This window comes from Ctenocephalides felis, unplaced genomic scaffold (genome assembly GCF_003426905.1).
Source record: "Ctenocephalides felis isolate EL2017-DRISC unplaced genomic scaffold, ASM342690v1 CF-g0.4_SCAFFOLD_01886, whole genome shotgun sequence".
NCBI lineage: Eukaryota > Metazoa > Arthropoda > Insecta > Siphonaptera > Pulicidae > Ctenocephalides > Ctenocephalides felis.
The window spans coordinates 38,607,078-38,629,764 of NW_020538040.1; the positions used below are offsets into that span (position 1 = coordinate 38,607,078).

The 22,687-nt window shown below is 30.3% G+C and overlaps 2 protein-coding genes across 2 annotated transcripts; one reads left to right on the plus strand and one right to left on the minus strand.

The window, feature by feature from the left end:
- Positions 1-1,945: 1,945 nt before the first annotated feature.
- On the minus strand, positions 1,946-13,080 carry LOC113374940 (Bardet-Biedl syndrome 2 protein homolog). The gene is made up of 13 exons (XM_026614899.1): positions 12,999-13,080; positions 12,675-12,904; positions 11,187-11,375; positions 8,032-8,118; positions 7,659-7,794; positions 6,401-6,651; positions 4,936-5,124; positions 4,437-4,581; positions 3,933-4,034; positions 3,721-3,857; positions 2,684-2,847; positions 2,433-2,581; positions 1,946-2,055 (listed from the first exon to the last, which is right to left on the minus strand). Exons 1-13 carry the CDS (start codon positions 13,078-13,080, stop codon positions 1,955-1,957), a joined length of 1,962 nt encoding a protein of 653 aa, XP_026470684.1. The 3' UTR covers positions 1,946-1,954.
- An 8,113-nt stretch (positions 13,081-21,193) lies between these two features.
- On the plus strand, positions 21,194-22,686 carry LOC113376625 (UDP-N-acetylglucosamine transporter). Its single transcript, XM_026616616.1, has 4 exons — positions 21,194-21,419; positions 21,488-21,607; positions 21,666-21,880; positions 21,959-22,686. The coding sequence occupies exons 1-4, from the start codon at positions 21,410-21,412 to the stop codon at positions 22,610-22,612; spliced, it is 999 nt and encodes a 332-aa protein (XP_026472401.1). The 5' UTR covers positions 21,194-21,409; the 3' UTR covers positions 22,613-22,686.
- Position 22,687: the final 1 nt, after the last annotated feature.

The window sequence follows — 22,687 nt, forward strand, 5'->3', positions numbered from 1 at the left end:
CACACACGCACACCTACATACGTACACACAATGTTCAGAAGGTTTTGAAATGTAAAGATATATAAAAAATTTCATTTTCGATTTTTTGCGATTACTATAACTTGCCCTAGGGGAAGCTAATTAGATTTAATTACAGTTTCACATTTTCATATCACAGTTTCTTTTTTATAAATAATTTTTATAGTTTTGCACCAAGCCGACCACAATAATTTAAACTGTTGCTATAAATTGGGCATTGACGAATGGTCAAATCATCAAGATTACTCAAAATTTTCTCATCACTAGTGATCAATTATGAAGTAGGTTTGACCGAAGATGATCTGAAGGCAATTGTATTCTAAATAAAAATATCACTAGCATCGACGTTAGTTATATGCTTCGCAAATTTGTCACCTCGAAACACACCAGAGTTTGCCACCGGTAGTTTTTCCAATATCTTGATTTTCTGCAAAACTTGCTAGTTGACCTGATTGCAATGACTCCAGAGCTATTTTATCAGCAAGCGATTACACATGCATTTGCTTATCCAGTTTGTGAAGGTGCTAATCTGCCTCTGTTGGAGATAGTTTATTAAAATCATCATCACGTTGTCCAATTTTAACCAAGATTTGTATGATTCTGCTGACCAACAATAGAATATGCTGTTGCAATGATTAGACAAATCATTCCCATGAATGGAGCAATTCAATTCATGTCTGTATTTGGAAGTCCAAAGGTTTAAGGTTTAAGAACTACTAAACTTGTTGCGTAAAAGTCGGGGATATCGGACGTATAATAGTGTCCGTGTGGTAAACCGTTATAGACGACATCATAATAATTGATCAGCTGCTGCTGATTTATTTAGGAACTACTAAAATTGTTGCGCGTCTCGGGTCTGTGGCAATTATGATATTTTTTGATAATCTGGTCTATCTTTATGAACGTTGTCGTCTGTTTGGAGTTTTACTGTTTCAACTAATCTCGCTGATGGTGATCGAGATGAAAATCTATAATTTTGCAGTAGAAATGATAATTAGAATTTGAAACTTTGTTTTTAGAAAATCATTCTATTTATATATAATTTATTAAAATATTTTAATAATTATTTGTATAATGCACTTGATTTTCAAAAAATGTAAAATTTATTTAAAATATACGATGCAATAAACGCGATTTGAAATCGTTCGAAAACTGTTATATTTCCTGTTTTAGTTATTTGATGTTAGAAGGATGCAATCTTGTGATATACTACTTATTTTGAATGTGACTTTAAGCTTTATGATTGTGGCACCTTCGGCCTTTACGACTAAGCTTCTCAAAATACCTAAATGTTCAGCAATATAAAATCAAGTTATCACTTGATTGTTTCATTCTGACTTTGTAAACTTTTGGAATACTTTTTAGATATTGCCTAGAATTTAGCATTAAGATATTTAGCATTTTGTGCTATAATAATATAATACCGTTTTCATCATCACATACATCTTTTTTATTTCAATTTTTGTCCCATATAATTGGATCATCTTGAAGAAGTGATGACACAAACAACTAGGAGAACATGGTGAACTTATCAATCGAATGTAGAACCTAAATACAATAAAATAGCGATTGTTTTGTTAAAACTAGTCGCTGCAATAGTCTTAAATAGTTGAGTGTAATCAATTTAACACCTAACTGATCAACTAATACATTTACCAACTTCAATAGCATTTTTGATTCTGGAGTTTACAAACCAGTTTTAACTCTGCTCAATTGCTGTTAACAAATGTTTTCCTGTATATCTTTTCTTCTGACTTGAACAGAATTTAAAACTGTAACTTGAACTTAACATAATTAAAAAAAAACTCATTTTTGAATATTTTCAATTTATTTTCAGCATCTTAAGGATAAAAATTGTAAAAATATTGTCAATAATAAATTACTTGAATTCGGTGCCATGTACATAGTACACCTTTGATAATGCATGGTTCGTGTATCATACATCGGCCGTTCGTAAAATTTTGATTAAATGGTCGATGTTGTTATTTTTGATTGCTGTTCTGCATTGCTTTATCATGTTGGTTGCGTACTTTCCAACTGAAATAAAAGAACAAGTCATTCATACTAGAAAGACTAAATAGACTATATAGTTGATGATAACAAATTTTCATAAACGACCACTCTGCCAATGAAATATATTTTATTTTTCAGGTATAGAATGTAAATAGAAAGAAAAATTAAATTTGTTTATTAAAATATTATTATTAGATACATACGTTTTGAGTCCCAGTTTGACTCTTTCTCAGTAAATAAAACACAAATTATCAAGACACAAACACCAATAAAAATATAATCGATGAAAATAATACTTCACAATGGGAAGTTTCAGCAATTTGCTTTGAGGCACGATGTCATGCACCACTGGCTTATTTTATTACATTGAAATATATGGTAAAACCGTAATTAAATAGTACCTCTTAACCTGGCGGCCTGTTTTATGATGGCATTTGTACTTTTGAGAGCTTCCTGTGTCTCTTCGTAATTCGCCATTCTTATCTGATAGCCACGCATCAAGTCCGAATTCATGGTCTCTATTTCATCGTAATATTTCTGTATATCGTCTCTAAAAAACAATTACTTGACAAAGATTATGTATTATATATAAAATTATTTTCCATGTAAGCCAATAGTTTAACAGTTCAAGCTAAATTTTTCTGAAACTTACTCGAAATTGATTCTGGCATCTTCGGCTTTTACGGCTAAGCTTCTCAAAATGCCTAAGTGTTCTGCACGTTCCGCCTGTAAAATATTTGTGGTTTCTTGGAGACCATTCAATTTCTCTATTAAATTTCTTAATTTTGTTTCTTCGGCATTGAAACGAGCTTCTGACTGCAAGAATAAATCATAACAATTGTGGTAATAAAAATAAAAAGTAATTAAAGAAACTTCAGTAAGATATTATTATTAGTTCTTTAACGATTAATATAATCACAAATTTATCACGCAGGAGTGTCACAGTTGTACCGACCAGTATGTCGCCCAATTCTATGTTACACAACATATTTTCATTCATCATTATCAGTAATAATGATAGTCTTTCAGGCGGCAATATTAATTATTGTCGCAATATAGGGTTAAAATCATAGACCTTATACTACATGGACTGCTACTCCTCATATGTTTTCCATTTTATAAAGTGCCAAAAAATAGAAGGGGACGTCACTTAGTGCCGACAAACGTGGACCATCCCCGATTGATTAAATGTCAATTTGTGATGATCTATGGTTAAAATGCATGCAATAATTGTGTTTTCAAATAGTCATTAGTATCTTATGTCTATATCTATCATTTTGTTTAAAGCATTTTTATTGCGAGGTATAAATGCCGACTATTTAGTTGTTAAACATGAATAATTACGATCATTTATAGAATATTTTACTGAAAAGTTTTTTGGTAAATGGACCTTATTATTCATATTGTCCAATTCGTAATCAAACAAATTGTCTGTATATATAAATATACAGATCGTATGTATAAAATAACTTGATTCAAAATAATAAAATTTCTCAATTAGAAGACGATTCTGAGCTTCTTTAATTAATCGACGGTGTAATTAATAAGATAACCACTAATATCTTGGCCCAACAAAACTGTTTTATATAAATTTAACTGTCTTGAGTAAATTGCACATTCCTTATTAGATTAACAATTACTTTGAAGCAATTTATTCTAAGAAATACTGCATTATAAATTCAATCTTACTTGTAGATTTTCTAATTTTAAGAAGCTTGCTAATGACTGAATTAAATCAGCTGCCAGGGCCATATTTGGTGTGGTCAGAATTACTTCTCCATCACCTGTGAACTCCATCAATAGCTGTGTATTATCTCTAAGGCATGCTGTAATATTATCCTTTTATAATAGTATTTATTTAAGTTAATTATTGATAAAGTGCGTTTTTTACTTCTACTTACTCAAAAGAAGTTTCAGTTCTTGATCTTCAGTTGGCTGTGCAATTATGTCACTACTCAATAAGAAATTTTGGTTTATCCAGATGCAAATTCGCTGCAACCTTTCTGCGATATGAAAACACACCTTACCGGGTATTTGATCTTTCAAAAGTTTTGCCCCTATTTCAAGAATCATGTAATTTATATATATATATATATATATATATATATATATATATATATGTATATATATATTTTGTAGAGTTTCGAACCGTTCAATATATATATATATATATATATATATATATATATATATATATATATATATATATATATATATATATATATATGCAATAATTTGATGGTGATAAATATGTTGCTGAAAAAAAATACAAGCATCCAATCTAATAATGGAACAAGAAAGAAAACTAAACTATGTTTCTGAAAATTATGTTTAATCAATTTTTATATGTTTCTAGTGCCAATTCAACCGAAATCAATTTGTTTAAACTATTTCATAAATATTACCTTCAACAGATAGTTGCCCAATTTGTGAGACGGTCTTAGGCGATGATGTAATTTCTTGAGGGATGGCGTACATACAAAATCTTGGCAATTGCCTTGTTAGTTCAAATACGTGATATTGAGAACATTCTGGGTTGCCAACAAAAGCCTGACAAACATGACATCAAGTATATTATATTTTAGCCATTCATAGATATTCAATGCATTACTATCAATCAGGTTTTTACAAAAGTGATTCTTACAATTTAGATTGCACAAAACATACATACACACATTTGCTTATATTAAAAAAAAACAATAATTAGGCTTTGGTTACTTCAAATAGTTTTAGAGATTCAGTCACTCTGGCTTAGATCTAAGAACATTTAATAATGTCTTTACCAGATTCAGATGTGCGAGGACACTACATGGTTTTGTTATGAATGTATGTATAACTTAAATGCATTTTCTGAAATCTATGATAGACTAGACATAAACAATGGAACTTGGCATGCGCCATTACCTTTATATGTATGTCGACAGGAACGTCCCTTGGAGGAATTAAGGGAACGCACAATTTACTTGCCACTTTAGATGGTGGTGGATATAATATGAGCGACTCTCCACCTCCTAAGAATATTCCTTCAGCAAACACAAGTACACATCGCACTATGGTTTCGTTATTTGTACATATCGACAATTCAACGTGTGGCTGCAATGGCAAAATAATTTAATCTATCGTCAACGTTTTCATCAGAAAAATTTAAACATTTAATTTCAAACGCCCTGTCAATGCTTGCCAAAAACTGATATCTTTCGATCGGTTTTGAAATGTTAAAAATTGATTCAGAATATGTTGCTAAACTGTAAACAAACATTTCTGCTAATTCCATGGCTTACTGCTGGTTGTCGCGCAAAACTAATCTGTAAAGTAGGGGGAAGTCCCGTAACGCCGGACGGCATTTAAAGCCGGACACTCTATTTAACCCGTATTATTTAAGCGAGTATACATCTTTTTATTTCAAAATACAAGTGAAAGGGGCGCGGGGGGCACACAGGTGCAGGATCACGCGCCAAGACTCACCTGTGACGCACACGGCCACGGCGGGAGCAACCCTTTGTTGTTTTATGCGCAAAAACACGGCGTCACCTAAATATCAATGGAAGTAATTCTAGTGTATTTATACATTTAGCTTTTAGTGGCATTCAAAAATAAAAGTAGTACTTGATTGTTATCTATAAAATGTCAGAATATTATTAGATATTTTAAACAATTTTAGTAGGTACCATCAAATGAACGAAATTGTCTGTCCCTTAGCACCGGACACTAAGTCGTCTCTTAGCGCCGGAAGTAAACATATTGATACTTCTTGTGAGAATTGACGTAATTTCTTCGAATTATTTAATTTTGTTCTGTATGAGTGCTAACGGTCACTACATACCCCCATTTTTCGTATTTACTAATCAAAGAATGAAAATCTTATGATGAATGCTCCAGCTGAGAGCGTCGGTGTGGACCAGCCAAAAGGGTGGATAATTAGTGATTTTTTTGCAATATCTAAGAATATTCGTCAAACACAAATGTGCAGATATTCCAGAGTGTGGAGATGGCTACATATGTGTTCAATGCTGGTTATTTTGAAATGTCCGGTACTAGGTGCCACTTCGTAAAATCACATTTTTTGTTACCAAAGTTTGATTGATAGTTTTAATTTTGAATTAGCAAAGATTGCGTTTTTGTTAATTTAGTTTGATTTCTAACTTTGTTATCTAACATAAATCATAATTTAATAAACATTTCGCAAAATATTTTTTGATTTATTTATAAATAACCTTAGGTGTCCGGCACTCGGGGACTTCCCCTTAACTGTTCATCGCTCCTTTAAATGATGTATCCTAACCACTTCCAAAATTTAGCAAACAAAGTATTTTGTATGTAATATAATAAGTAAAATAAAAACACAATCAAAACTAATTTCTTTTCTGACCTTTTTGGAGTCTAAGTTTGTAGCAACACCTATCTGTAGACGAGTGTTGGCCGGTATCAAGCTGTTTTCACCTGTTCTCAATTTGGCATGGTCCCTGGTTTTTTCTCGGTCCTGGTTTGCGCGTTCGTTGGCGTGATAGTGCTTCAATTCCAGTTGAAGTGTTTGCTTCCTCGACATTAGTTCTTTTATGACTTCTTGTTTTCGAATCAAAGCGCTCTCACTTACTGCGGTTTGAGTTACATATCCGCAGACTGAATTAATAGAGATAATAATTGGTGAACACAAGTTTATTTATTTCAAATAAGCATTTTCAAAACCAAATATTGTTTTTTAAATGAAATTTTTAATAGTATCTATAATTGTGTATGGTAGATTTCAGACATTTTCTGTTTCATAAACTTTAGAAACTATAAATTATGTCAAAAAAAACAAAAGGTAATTTATATAAAGGCAATGTTAAATTGCAAGCAATCAAGAGATTCACTTAAGAAAAAAAAAGTATCTCAATGAAGATTGCTCAACGTAGGAGTATTGTGATTTTTTTAGAAAAAAACGGAATCGTGCTGATTATAGTTTTTACCAAAGATTACTCAAATTGTTCCTTCGTAATTGATTGTAAATTAAAAATTTATTTAATGAAACTTTATATGGCGATAGAAATATTAGTCAAGAGGCCAAAGACAAGTAATTTAATTATAAAAATTAATTAAAGTATGAAAAAATTGGCCACGCTTTCAGAAAGTACCCTGCGTATGTCTTAGATGCGTGTTCGTTCTTCTATAATATGTATAATAATAATTTTAAAAATAATCTTAAAATTATTTTAATAATATTCAATAGTTTTAACCTTTTACATCGTTTGTTCACTCTCAACCACTACGGCAAGTTACTATACGAATCGTATACTGTAAGCATTCATACAGCATACAGTAAATATAAACCAAACTTTTATACAACATTAGATTAATAAATTATAATAAAAATATATCGAAAGTTGGCAAAACAATGATTAAATCTTATTTACACATTGCGTGTTCTGTTCTATCGACGGAAAATAACTCCGAGTACTGCCCATCTCCAACCTTAATCCGTCCAAAAAAGGTTAATAATTCTCTGCGGAACCTTAGTATAGTTATAGTTATCGATTACTCATGAACTAATAAATTGGTTTCTTAGTGATTAAGGCAAAAGTGCGATTCTCACCCAGCTATTATTTTTTATAAGTCGCTCAGAAATATTTTAGGTATAAAAAACTAACTTTCTCCCTCGATGCTGCATGCTATTAAGTCATCCTTGCCGACGTTTCTGTAATCGCCGCGCAGTACCGCTGCCACCGATTGAGACAAATTCACTTTAAACAAAACGTCGCCAGTAAAAGTGTCTCTGACATCCACCTAAAGATAAAATCAGTTTCAGATATAATAATTTATTATAACTTTGATATTAATTTATCTGAATATCACCAAAGTTTCACTTTGAACTACAATGTGGCTTTAAATAAATGGTAACTTTGGAATTTGACATGTGATGCACAAATCTATACTCCTACATACAAAAATTATGTAGTTTATATTATTATCGATAATAAAACACACAAATTATTTTAATAATAAACATTCATTCATGGTTACCTTGCCGTTACTCCAGCCAGTTATCAATTGGTCGTGTCCCAAACCCATCATGTCAAAACCATGTATGGAATTCACTGCATTTTTGCTCTGGGAAATATAATTAGAAATTTAACAGTTTTCCTTTGAGAGATATTGATAAATAGATATTTAAAAAAATATTTAAATGTAAAAAAATTATGTATCAAAAATTAAGTCATTACAAAAGTATAAACCTGTAATAAAATTTGTCGGTTTACAAATTCAAAAATATCACGACTCGTATCTTATTTTGTTTTACCGTAAAGACCTTAGAAAATCCTTAAAAGATTCCAACTAGATTTTTAGTTCTTTACACTTGAATTTTTATGATGTCATTAGATCCTTATTGCCTTCTTGTCAGAATCTTATTAGAATAATACGGTGTATAATGCGATTTTGATTAAATTTTATTATTCTGGTCTATTATTATTCATTAAACTTGTCTTAGATTCTAACTTGATTATAAACTCCTTTATACTATGTTACAACTGAAATATTATTTCTTCCTAAAACCTTACTCAAATATGGCTAAAATCTTACTAATATCTTTCTAAAATCTTGATCAATATATTGCTGAAATCTTGTTTAAATATTACTAAATTAAGAATAAGTGCTAGTGCTAGTAATTATATAAACTCAGTAGTATTTAAAGTATTGGGCTGCGCTTTTAGGACATATTTGTGCATTATAATTAATATAATTCAATATATTATAAATGTGTTTGAGAGATATTAATTAGAAATTGTTTTGATTAGGTTTTAGTGAAAGCGATAACTTTATATTTGAAATATTCAGTTGAAAATTTAATCTAAATAGCTAAATTTCAATTTCAGTTAAGTAAGTCAATTAATACACATATCGGGAAGTTCATGAAACTTGCTTTAGGGCAAAATGCCACTCACACCTAGTTATTTTTGGTTTTCTGGATAATTATAAAAAATGTTAATAAAATTTTGTTAGTCCCATCCTCTCCTCTCCGCTTCTCACAATCTAAATACGCATTTTAATTTTAAATGCAATAATCTTAACTCGTATGTACTAAGTGTGCAGAAATGTCACAATTGTTAGCAAAAGGCATAATTTAAAACAATGCAATATACAATTTAAAAAAATGTTGTATTTTATTTGTAATTATTATTATGATATTTTAAAATGGATATGCTATTGCTACTAATAATATTTAAAATTTTGAGATTTTATCAGATATAAAAAAGATATTGGAATTGGAGGTTCCTCAATGTTAAATACTTTCGGAGTTTTGCATTGAAATTGTGAATAAGAAGCTTCGTTCAATTGGTAATAATGCTCTAGTACAGTACTGACATAATGTCATTTGGCATTTATAATGCATTATATAGAGTAGACCCGTGGGTAAATAAGTCCACCGTCAATATTTCAAAAATCAGTAAAATTAATTTTTTTTTATTAACAATATTTGAAAGTAGAAGAAAAAAGATGTATAATCAGCGATCACCTTAATTCTTACAACGTTGCTATCAACGGCAATGCCTGAAAATCCATAACATAAATATTTTCTTTCGTTATTAGTTTTTTGGTCGTGAGCACTGTTGCTTACTTTTCGAAACTTTTAACTTAAAAACTTTATATTTTTTAAATATGCGTTATTTTTTTGTTTTATAAAATGTATTGTTAATTTGAAGTTAGATTCAACAGTCTTTTTTTATATAACCTCTATAAAAACTTACGCCTGGGACCTGGGTGAGGAAAAAAAACAACTTAACCTTTACTCTGGCAAAGGTGTAAAAAATAAATATGAGTTAATTAAATTAAAAATATCAATTTTAGAGATAAATTAAATAAATACTTATTCCAACACTGCTGATAATATTTCTGACGAAATTCGAGATTAAGATTATTTAAAGTGTTATCTCTGTAAAAAATGTACTCACGAAATTTATATTTTGCTTGTTGAATAATGTAGCTATTATTTTGTAAAATCCCTTAAAAATTAAAATACGATAGAAAATGTCGATTTTATAGCCAAATATACCAGATGAAAGCAAGCGTTTTGATTCTTGGAATCATATCGGTTCAATAGCATTTGGAATCTTATCAGTTTGCTATATTTCCCAGAGAAGTTTTCTGTAATCTTCTGCCTAATGTATATATTAATTTAGATTTTCATACCAGTGTTTATATAAATTTAAATCAGTGTCACTTCTTCTTGAAGAAGTAACTTTCTCTAGTCAAACTACAAAAAAAAGAGTTTTTAGCCCTAGAAGCCACCAATAAAAGAACAAAAACATTATTATATCAGGCTATAAAAACAATTAAGCCTAGGAAATTAAGCGGGAAATTATGGAAAAAAGACACGTCTAAGCAACAAATCGATGGATGTCTCAGTTTTTTTAAATAATATTTTATTAAATAAAAAACTAATTAGAATTTTTAAAATTATTTATTTAAAATTGCCCGGAATAGAAAATACAGTGGGTTTAGCTTAATTGTTTTTAAAACTAAAATTGATATTAACAAGCATGTTTCAACACGTATCTAATATTTTTTTTATTTTTTTATATCAAAACATGTTTTTTATTTGAAAATGTATTATTTTTATTCATTCGAAAACTTTCCTTTCACTATTATAAAAATATTTTTATTCTTATATGTGAAAATGATGCATGAATAACGAATAATTATTTTCAAAGTCATTTAATCCAGATAAACTATTATTTTTTTGTTCTACTAATTAAAATAATTTCGTTTACTATTTATAAAATTGAACAATAAATAAATTCAGTCAAATACTGCTTCAAATCGCACTAAATTTACGGATAAATTGTTGTTATTACAGAATATTTGAGCAAAAATTCGAAAACCGGTTTTCTGAGTTATCGGTTTTTGTATAAACCCTAATCACAGCTCAATAGTTAAATCAAAAATACTATTTTCGGTAAATATTGCCTTCGAACATGAGATACCAAAAATGATTTAAAATGGAAATTTTCTAATTTATCAACTAGATTGCTGCATGGAAGTAACACGAATTTATCTTACATTTAGAAAAGGGGTATACGTACGGAAATCGCCTCACGCGTGAATATATTTTTTATCAGACGCAAAAATTTCGAAACGATGCACGTTATCAAGACACATGTAAATATCAAAATAATTACCTTGACCCGCCACAATCTGACGCCGTCTTCGTAGACGCCAATCGTCCCATTGGATAATCCGTAAGCAAGTCTGGTCGCGTTCGCTAATTTCGCTAATAGTGTCACAGGTGCAGTTTCGTACCACTCGGTGAGGAGGGTGCCATCCGCTTTGTACGACCGAATGAAACAATCATCACTCCCAGTTATTAGCTGAAATTTGAATCATTTCATAATTAATTACACAAGTTCACAGAATAAAAAAGGTTGTCCGTAGTAGTAAGGTGACCATATTTTTTTAAGTCAAAACCGGGACGACAATTTTCAGTGATGCTAATCCGGGACGGGATGGAGGCGGGCTTTAAAATAACGAATGCTCTGTTTAAGGATACAATAAAAACTAGTGGTGCATGATATCGTGCCTTAAGGCAATTTGCTGTAACTTCCCGTACCAAACTCTAATTTTTTTAAACCTTTAAACATTTTTCAAAATTTTGAAAAAAAAATAGGTTTTTGAAAATTTTTGTAAATATTAGACTTTTTTTGAAACATTTGATTTTTCTATATTTAGAAGAGTCTAACGTGTAAATATTGGTATGGAACCCATATAAATGTACTCAAAATTTTTACTTATTATTATAATCTCTATAAAATATCTGAATATATGATGTGCATATGTCAAATGATCATTTCTGATCGTTTTACTTTTTTATTGGATCTCTGGAAACCCTGGACCTGCCTGTTGTTCATTTCATCAATAAAAATGTTTTTTTGAATTATTCAAATCGGACGCTCCATTCTCTCAAAAATTGAAATAAAACCATACCATCTTTGGCACTTTTTGCCCCGTATCTTCAAAACGGCTAGACCTGCTTTAGCCAAAAACTAATCAGCACGTCTCCTTATCGATAGATATCGAAGAAAAATTATATCTGCACATACATACACACACACACATACATCCATTTCTTCTAGACTTGCCTTTACCAAAAACTAATTAACACATCTTCCTTATCAATAGGAATCGACGAAAAATTATATCTGCACATACATACACACACATACATCCATTTTTTCTAAGGTATGCCAAAATGTTCAGAAACCTCTGAAACGTAGACATAAAAAAATTGCATTTTCGATTTTTTGCGATTACTATAACTTACCTTACGGGTAAATTGTGTTTTTGTTCTGCTTTTGAGCCTTGTATAATTTTTTTATTTAATTTTCTTCATAATAGCACTTGTTTGTTTTCATAATTTCTGTTAAATTATCTATTAATTTTCGAAAAAAAACGGGACAGTCCGGGACAAAAGAAATAGATACTGGACAAATATTGCTTTTAGAAAAATCCGTGGACGCCTATAGGCGACGCTCGTAGAGAAAGGGATAAGACATTTTATTCTTGAAAGTTTCGTTTGTAAAACGCATATTTATTCAAATTAATTTTAGTGGTAATTAAATTATAGGTCACATATTAAATCATTATTTGAAGGTTTCTAGTTGGTTACTTACTTCGTTTAATCCGTCATCATCTGTATCCAGTAATTCAAGAGCCTTTACATTTCCTCCAGGAAGAAACCAAAAATGCTCCTTGCCTGTTGCATCAAAACCTCTAACTGCATAAGCACCTCCAACTATTGCCAAGGGAGTATTTATACTCCCCAAGTATCCAATTATGATTGAAGAAGATCCTTCGGGAATCTCTTGGAAAAAGACGTCGGTATTATTCTCAACGTGGTAGGCTAAGGAACAATAATAGTTTAATATTACTTCGTAACGAATAGTTATTGTATAAATTGTCTAAATACTATTGCAAATAAATAAATAAAAAAATACCACTGTGAGACCTATTCTGTATGGAACTAGCCCTAACATCTAATTTAATACAAAGTTTATTAGAATAGATAGATTGAGCCATTTCTTTGTAATTAATAATTAATTAACTTCCCATAGAGCAAGTTATAGTAATCGCAAAAAAATTGAAAATGAAAATTTTTATACATCATTACATTTCACAACCTTCTGAACCTTTTGGCATACCTTAGAAAAAATGGATGTGTGTGTGTATGTGTGTGTGGGTGTGCGTGTATGTGTGTATGTTCGGAACATTTGATTCGTATAGGTAAGGAAACGTGCTGATTAGTTTTTGGCGAAGGCAGGTCTAGCCGTTCGGAAGAAATGGGGCAAAAAGTGCCAAATACGGTAACTCAGTTTTTAAGAGAACGAAGCGTTCGATTTGAATAATTCATAAAACATTTTACTTGTATTAACAAGATGAAGAACTGATCAAATTTTCATGAAGTTAGGTCTAGCGGTTTCGGAGATCTAGTGAAAAAAGTAAAAAAAAAATGACATTTGGCGGTCAAAAATGATCATTAGACATATGCACATCAAATTATTAGATATTTTATAGAGATTTTAACAATAAGTATAAATTTTGTTTACACTCCTATGGGTTCTGTACTAGTGTTTATCCGTTAGACGGCGACGCGGCGCTTACGCGCTTCTATATTTCGTCTCTATGCAGAAAAAAGTTCAGAAGTTCCAAAATATTTCAAAATAAATTTTTCTTCAAAAAGTCTTTTTTCAAGAAATGGTAATCTTTTAAAAAAAAATAATTTTTGGTACGGGAAGTTCCAGCAATTTGCCTTAAGGCACGATGCCATGCGCCCCACTAGTTTGATTTTTGATTTCTACAAATCTTTTCTGAACATGAATCATTTGGAAACGTGAAATGATGTTTTTTTAGTTAATTAAAATTTTATTTAAGTTTTATAATTAATATAATAAATTAAACCTAAATACAAAAATGTAAGTGTGAATAATGAACAGAATATTAACGAAATAAAATTACAAAATATTGAAAATTGATAAAATGTGAATATTACCCAAGCCATTCCCTTGTATTTAATAGTTGAAGCTACCCCACTACAGTGGTACCCCGACATACGAGTTTAATGATGCTCGTATGTCGAATCGCTCGTATCTCAAAGTATTTTTTTTTATATAAATAGATTGAAAAGCCATTAATTCGTTCCAGCACTGTGGCTTTCACGTTTTTCGAATATTAAAAATAAATTTACCATTTATTAATGTAATTGTTGTTTTTTCCTGTCTATTCATGATATTGCAGAAATGGATTAATCATGTTTTGTTGAACAACTCCCATGCTCAAACTGTATCAAGTTCTAAATTCTATCGAAGTATATCAATTTGAAATCACGGAAAAAATATTTTTGTTCTCGTCCAATTCAGAATTTTTGAATTTCATAATTCGCGATTTGCTTGATATCAACTTGCAAATATTCACTTGATATTAATTTTTATTGATCCACTAAATAATTCTTGATATTGGAAAGTACCTGTGTTATTGGGAAATATGCAACTTACGCCTAGTTTCGGCGTTTATTGGCTGCTAACCTAAAATATGAGTTGGCGATCCGATGACCAAGATGTCTTTGTCGTCGTTTTCAATGAGCTTGCCCGCCACCAATGCCGTCACCGGCTGATTCAACGCCAGCGTGGCCACTTCCGCATTCGTCTCAGACCAAGTTATTCGTCCAGTCGGAAGGCCGGTTCTTCTATGAGGACTGTGAATAAGCACCTGAAAAGATATATATATATATATATATATATACAGGGCCGGATTTAGAAATTTGGCGCCCCGGGGCACTGACAAAAATGCCGCCCCATCCCTGAAATTTTATGAACTTTCGAATTTTTTTTTAAAGCAATCGCGCTGCTTCAGCTGCGAGGGACAAAATATAGAAGCGCGAGAGCGCCGCGTCGCAATTTAACGGATAAACAATGTTACAGAACTTATATAAATATAAACAAAATTTATACTTATTATTATAATATCTTTAAAATATCTGATAATTTAATGTGCATATGTCTTATGATCACTTTTGTTCGCCAAATGTTTCTTTCTTTATTGGATCATCGAAACCGCTAAACCTGCCTCCCACAAATTTAAGCAGTTATTTATTCTGTAATTTTTTTTACTGTTATTGGACGCTTTTTTCTCAAAAACTAAATTATCATTTTTGACATTTTGGCCCGTATCTTCAAAACAGTTAGACCTGCCTTGACCAATAACTAATTAGCATGTCTCATTATCAATAGGAATTGAATCATAAATCGGTTGATTCGTGTTCTCAAAATCGACTTGAATAATTAAAAAATTTTAGATTTGTATTGATGGGGAGCGTGCGCTGATTAGCTTTTGGTACAGGCAGTTACGGAAAATGGTAATTGAGTTTCGATATTTCTCCTCTGAAATAGCTACGCAGCGCGATTGCTTTGCAAAAAGTTCATAATTTTCGAAAAATTTCAAAATACAAAAAATGTGTTTTAGAAGCTTTTTTTTTTTCATTTTTCTATAAAATGTTAAAGCTCTTTATAAAATGTAATTTTCAGTACAGGATGTTTCAGTAATTTGTCTTAAGGCACAATGCCATGAGTCACTAGTTTAAATTTTTGTTTTGACACTATAAGCACTTTCAAGTGCACAAATACGTCATTTTAAGAGGGCTCGAGAACTGAAGAACATATATTTCCTGAACTTTCAGCTTGTTTACGGATCTTTATATTAGCCAAATTGCCAAACTTGATAACTTATTAACCAATTTGATAATGGCAAGGCAAAATAATAAATTTTAGTTATCGTTTATTTCAACCCAAATTTTGCATTGCAATCGTATTATGTTTTGTTAATTATATTTCTTGAAATAAAAAATGTTGTTAAAAAAAATTTCTTATATTGTATAGAATTTTTTTCTCACTGTCCAAATTTTGCCGCCCCCCAAAATTTGCCGCCCTGGGCAGTAGCCCCGATTGCCCCTACGGTAAATCCAGCACTGTATATATATATATATATATATATATATATATAAATTTTAATGTGTAACAATTTTTATGATTGCTAAATTTTATGATTATCTTGATTTATGTAAAAAAAAAATCACACTTGGGGTTAGTTGCAACAACACCTTTGCGCTAGTTGCAACAAATAAGAATTATATTACAGATTCATTAAGGAATATCGAATGAAATATATACATAGTTATAAGATGTGGCCCACATATATAGTGTCTCCTGTGACACAATTTACGTGTGCCCACATGTGTAAACTGTGTCACGGGAGACACTATATATTTTATTATGAAATTAATTGTAGTTTACGTTGATTTATGATAAAAATGTATATTACATTAGACATATATTTTATTTGTATTGATTAGAGTTGGTGTTGATATGAAAAAAATTACTATTAATAGTCTTTGCAAGTGCCAACTTAATCTGAAGCTGATTTTATTTAAATTTATTTTCAACATTTAAAGTTTCTAGATTTTGATATAATATTACCGCGCTTCTCATTAATTCAGTAATATTTTAACTTCCCGTAGGGCAAGTTATAGTAATCGCAAAAAAATCGAAAATGAAAATTTTTATATATCTTTACGTTTGAGAGATTTCTGAATATTTTAGCATACCTTAGAAAAAATTGATGTATGTGTGTGTATGTATGTATGTGTGTGTGTGTGTGCGTGTGTGTGTGCGGATACAAATTTTCGTCGACGATTTCAGGAACGCCGATCAACCGATTTGAATAATTCAAAAAACATTCGATTTGTATTGATAAGGAGACGTGCTGATTAATTTTTGCCAAAGGCAGGTCTCGCCGTTCCAAAGATACGGGGCAAAAAGTGCCAAAAATGGTAACTCGGTTTTTAAGAGAACGGAGCATCCGATTTCAATAATTCAAAAAACATTTTACTTTTACGGACAAGATAAAGAATTGATCATATTTTCATAAAGGCAGGTTTAGCGGTTTCGGAGATCTAGTAAAAAAAGTAAAAAGAAATGCCATTTGACGGTCAAAAATGATCGTTCAACATATGCACATCAAATTATCAGATATTTTATAGATTTTAACAATAAGTATAAATTTTGTTTACATTCCTATGGGTTCCGTACCAAAGTTTATCCGTTAGACGGCGGCGCGGCGCATACGCACTTTTATATTTCGTCTCTGTGCAGTTAAAGCAGTGCGATTGCTTTGAAAAAAAGTTCAAAATTTTTTGTCAAATTTATAGTTTCTCAAAAATCTATTTTTTTCGAAGTAAATTTTTTTCAACAATGTTAATCTTTTTAAAAAAATTATAATTTTTGGTACGGGAAGTTCCAGCAATTTGCCTTAAGGTACGATGCCATGCATGTTACTAGTTTTGATTTATGAAGCAAAACCCATTATTCATTTTTAAATTAAATTGATATGTGGCATTTCCTGGGAATTGACGGAGATAGCTTTGTATATATACATAACACTAAATAAAATAAAGAAAATTGACCCGGAAATTAAAGAAAGTATAAGAGTTGGACAACCCTTGATAATAGTAAATACTAACGCAAAGTAAGATTTAAGATTTTTCCTGAAGCTTAAAAATCCTAATTATAATTATGTCAAAAATATTCAATGACTGAACGCGGGTTAAAAAATTATTGAATTATTAAAATAGTTATAAAAAAATAGAAGTTGGTGATAATAAAGTAAACATTTTGGGGGTTGTATGTATTCTTAATGCCTCATTAAAAAAAAAAAAAACAAAGAAAAATGACAAAAAAAAATTAAAAAAAGAAAGTGGTAGATTGCACTTAACATTTAGGGGGACGAAAAATTAATGTCGTCCGATTCTCTGACCTACCCAATATGCACACAAAATTTCATGAGAATTTCGCGACACGAGAATTTTATATATAAGATATATATACATATATCATATAATTAGAAGTTTTCATCATATAATTAGAAATCGAAGCTCAAGCTATATTTACCTTACTTACAAAATTTACATAAAAAGTGTATATTTTTGCTCTATATTTCAGATTTTATAGAATTTTTGTTGCATTTTAGGGAGTATGCTTATAATCAGATTTGTATTCATAGAAAAATTGTATTAGCTATGTGAATTTCAAATATATATATATATATATATATATATATATATATATATATATATATATAATAGGCAAGTCCTGGATTTTTTCAATAAATTGATATGTTTCTTTTCCGAACAATAAATCCAATAAATAACAATTTGTATATTTATATATAATATTTTATACGCCTTAGTCTGACAATTAATAAAATCATTGTTAAGAATTCCAGCAATGGTAGAAACTCCATAATAAATAAATGCCTTACAAATAATATTTTAAATCTTTTAAATGAATAATTACCTTGTTATCTAGAAGGTGTTACCCATTCTAAAACATTTATAGCTCAGTAGTATGCGCAATCATTTTTATCAGTTAAAAAAAGCGTGCTGATGATTAGATTATGAACATTTCTAATTCTTTAATGCATATGTAAAAAAGCAAATACTCAAAAACACAAAAATTGATAACACATATTCTCAGTTTTTGGTAAAATGTGAGTTTATTCCGAGTGATAATGTTAATGGTTTTATATTATTTAAGATGTTAATTAAATTTAAGAGCATCTCGTGTTCGGGAGGTATGTGATTATTCAATCGACGGAGTGCTATGTTGATTTATTCATATTCCATTGATTACGTTTTCATAGATGTGTTACAATATATAAAGGCATTAATAATAAGGTATAGCGAGGCTCGAAGATTTGCGGGTACAAAGGTCCACCACCGATTTCTCAAAAACAAGTAAAGTTAAAAAAAATCATCAATATTTGAAAGTAAAGAGTAAAAAATATATAACCAGCCATCACCTTGATTCAAACAACAACAAAAGCAATTTTATAAGAAATAAGTTAGATAAGTTATTCTAACTATGCTTATGAATATTTCTGACTAATTACTATAACAAAGTAACAGCGTTATCTCTGTAAAAAATGTCCCCATAAAATTTGAATTTTGCATTGGTTAATGAACTATTATATCGTTAAATAACTTTAAAATTAAAAACTAGTGGTGTGTGGCATCGTGCCTTGAAGCAAATTGCTTCCCGCAACGTAATGAAATGAATTATATAAACTGAATTACAAAGTTAAAATTATTTACTTAAAGTACATAAGTGAGCTATAAAACTTTAGCCAGAATTGAATTTAAAATATGAATTATTTTCGATATACAAAAAAAAATTGCAACAAAAAGTTTTTTCCAAAAGCAATTATTTTGTTATAACAAGCAGAATTTTTTTTAAATCATTCAAATCGGATGCGTAGTTCTCTCAAAAACTGCCATATTTTGTACATTCACCTCTGTACCTTCGAAATGGCTGGACTTGCCTTTGCCAAAAGCTAATCAGCACATCTTCCTATCAATAGGAATGGAATGTTTTTTGAATCATTCAAATCGGTTGATTCTTGCGCCCGAAAACATGAACGAAAAATGCGGACATACAAAACACACACACACACATCCATTTTTCTGTAGTATGCCAAAATGTTTAGAAACCTCTGAAAAGTGAAGATATGCAAAAATGATCATTTTCGATTTTCGGTCCTTTACTATAACTTACCCTACGGGAAGTTAATAAGATATTGGAAATGTTTTTGCGCCCCGCTTATGGGGTAAATGGACCAGTTTACAAACTTTTAAGAAATAGCGAAAAAAAAACAATTTTTTACAATGATGATTTATCTGGGAGTACAATATAATTGCTCAAAGACAAATTGTGTCTTTGTGCCCCGCCCTACCTAATATATTTAACATCTATCAAATTTTTCAAGCAGTAGTGACCTCGGTTTTTACTTGCATATATAGATATCAATATGCTTACGAGTGCAAATAGCCCTTGTCCGGCATTACAATATCAATAAAAAATTAATATCAATAAAAAAAATTAAAAAGTAATCGCAATATCTTTGCATATTTAAGGTTTCTGAATATTTTGGCATGGTAAGGCATACCTTATAATTAAAAAAAATGGATGTATATGTTGGTGTGTGTGTGTGTGTGTGTGCATGTGCGGATACAAATTTTCGTCGACGATTTCGGGAACACTGATCAACCGATTTGAATAATTCAAAAAACATTCGATTCGTATTGATAAGAAGACGTGCTAATTAGTTTTTGGGAAGGCAGGTCCAGCGGTTATGGACTCTCAATAAAAATAAGTTAAAAAAAAATCATTTGGTGGTCAAAAATGTTTATTGGACATATGTGCATCAAATTATCAGATATTTTATAGAAATTTTAATAATGTGTGCACATTTTTTGTATTTTTTTTTTTTTTGGGTTCCGCACGAAGATTTTTAATCACGTTTCGGGAAGTTCCAGCAATTTGCCTTAAGGCACGATGCCATGCACCCCACTAGTTTATTACAGAAATTGTAATAAGAAAATTCACACATAGAGATAGGAAAACTGTTCGTGTTGCCGTCTATAAAACCGACGTAGTTAATTAAGTCAAATCATCACAATAGCTTATAGGATCTTCTAATTCTGCTGTTCAAATATTATATAGAAAAATATCTATTGAATATCTAAAATAATTTGCAATTGCATTGGTACCTTGTCCGCTATTGTGGCTGCAGTCAAACAAGCATTTTTACCGTCGTATTTTCCGATAGTAATACGACCTGGTAACATCTTGTGGTTAATCAAAAAATTAAATGTTGGCTTCATTTTGGTATTAATAAAAATTTTCTACTGATTTCAAAATCGTTTCACCAAATTAGTCTGTTTACATGTATAGCATTGTTGTCAAAACAACTGTTGCTATGACTCCGTAATCGTAAACATCGAAAGGCAAAAGGCATTTATGTTTATTTGTTGCTGTAAATGTTATTCACTATGTTGAATAAAAAAATATTAATAAACAATTTTTCTACTATAATAAATCTGCAAATACATTATTATGTTTTATTGTACGCAATCTATAATTCTATATTTATGTTTGGCTAACAAAAATGTAGCCCGTTAAAATAACCCTACGTTATACGTATGGTATTGAAACGTTGCATATTTGAAATTCGCGGTTAAACAATATTTAATTGAGTACTAAATAAAAATATTGAAGAGTAGGGCAAGTGTCAAATGTCACGTTTCAAATGTTTAGCGTACGTCAAAATGCCAAATCAGCAAGTGATCTTTACGAGACATGCCGAATCTATCTTTTGTTTATAATTGTTATATTATTCATTTATTTAATACTCTTGACTCATTAAAATTGAACTAATCACAAAATAATGACTGTTAGAAAACGGTAAACATTAATCTAATATCGTCAACATATTGAGGTTAACATAAACATATCAGTTCATAATGAAACAAAGTAATTAACCATTTTATCTAAAACTCATACTTCAATAAAATATTTTATTAAATAATTTTGTATTGTAGAAAATACTCAGGCGTTGAAATATGCTAGTTTAATTACTTTAACTCTCCAAAATGCAATTTTGGGACTCAGTATGCGCTATGCGAGAACTAGGGATGGAGACATGTTTTTATCATCGACAGGTAATGCGAATACATATATTCATAAGATTTTAAATAACTAATTTGTGTACTTTTGCAGCTGTTGTCATGTCAGAGGTAATGAAGCTCATTATATGTTTGTGTATTTTGTATTCAGAAGAAAAGTCTTTGGAAAAATGGTCAAACGCTCTATACAGTACAATTGTTAAACAACCATTTGACACATTAAAAGTTTGTGTACCATCCCTGGTGTATATTATACAGAACAATTTGCTTTACGTTAGCGCTTCACATTTAGATGCAGCAACTTATCAGGTTTGAAAGTATTTCTCAGAAAATTGAAATAATTTAAATTTTCAGCTATATTTGCAGTTTATTTATTTACCATTTTAGGTCACATATCAACTCAAAATTTTGACCACTGCCATGTTTGCAGTATTTATATTAAAAAAGAAGTTGTTATCTATCCAGTGGGCTGCTCTTGTAGTCCTTGTTATAGGTGTGGTTTTAGTTCAGCTTGCAAAATCAGATACACCTGCGACTCTTCAAACTGGTTTTAGTCAAAACCGTTTAATAGGTTTTAGTGCAGCATTTGCTGCTTGCTTTTTGTCTGGATTTGCGGGGATATATTTTGAAAAAATTTTGAAAGGCTCCGATATATCTGTTTGGATGAGAAATATTCAGTTGAGCTTGTTGTCATTACCATTTGGGTTCATTACCTCGTTTTTATCAGATCACAAAATCATTTTTGACAAAGGATTTTTTTATGGATATGATTTCTTTATATGGTATCTTGTTTTGCTACAAGCTTGTGGTGGGCTTATTGTGGCAATGGTAGTGAAATACGCAGATAACATCTTGAAAGGATTTGCCACATCTTTGGCTATAATAATATCTTGTGTTGTATCTATATACATATTTGATTTTAATTTGACGATGCAATTCACTGCAGGAGTGTTTTTCGTGATCTGTTCAATATTTATGTACGGTTATAATGCCAAGTCTGATAATTCACATAAGGTTACCAACAGTAACTCCAAGGTATGAAATTGTATTTAAAAAATTATTTATTTTAGATCTGAAATCACCTAATCTGATAGTATTATGTAATATATTTTGTAC

Coding starts and splice junctions, on each gene's coding strand:
- LOC113374940 (XM_026614899.1), bottom strand. CDS start 13,080: ATGGCTCAATCTATCTATTCTAATAAACTTTGTATTAAATTAGATGTT. Junction 3,858..3,932: donor AGAACTGAAACTTCTTTTGA/GTAAGTAGAAGT, acceptor ATAATATTACAG/CATGCCTTAGAGATAATACA. Junction 2,848..3,720: donor TAAAATTAGAAAATCTACAA/GTAAGATTGAAT, acceptor TTATTCTTGCAG/TCAGAAGCTCGTTTCAATGC.
- LOC113376625 (XM_026616616.1), top strand. Junction 21,608..21,665: donor CATGTTTTTATCATCGACAG/GTAATGCGAATA, acceptor GTACTTTTGCAG/CTGTTGTCATGTCAGAGGTA. Junction 21,881..21,958: donor TAGATGCAGCAACTTATCAG/GTTTGAAAGTAT, acceptor TTACCATTTTAG/GTCACATATCAACTCAAAAT.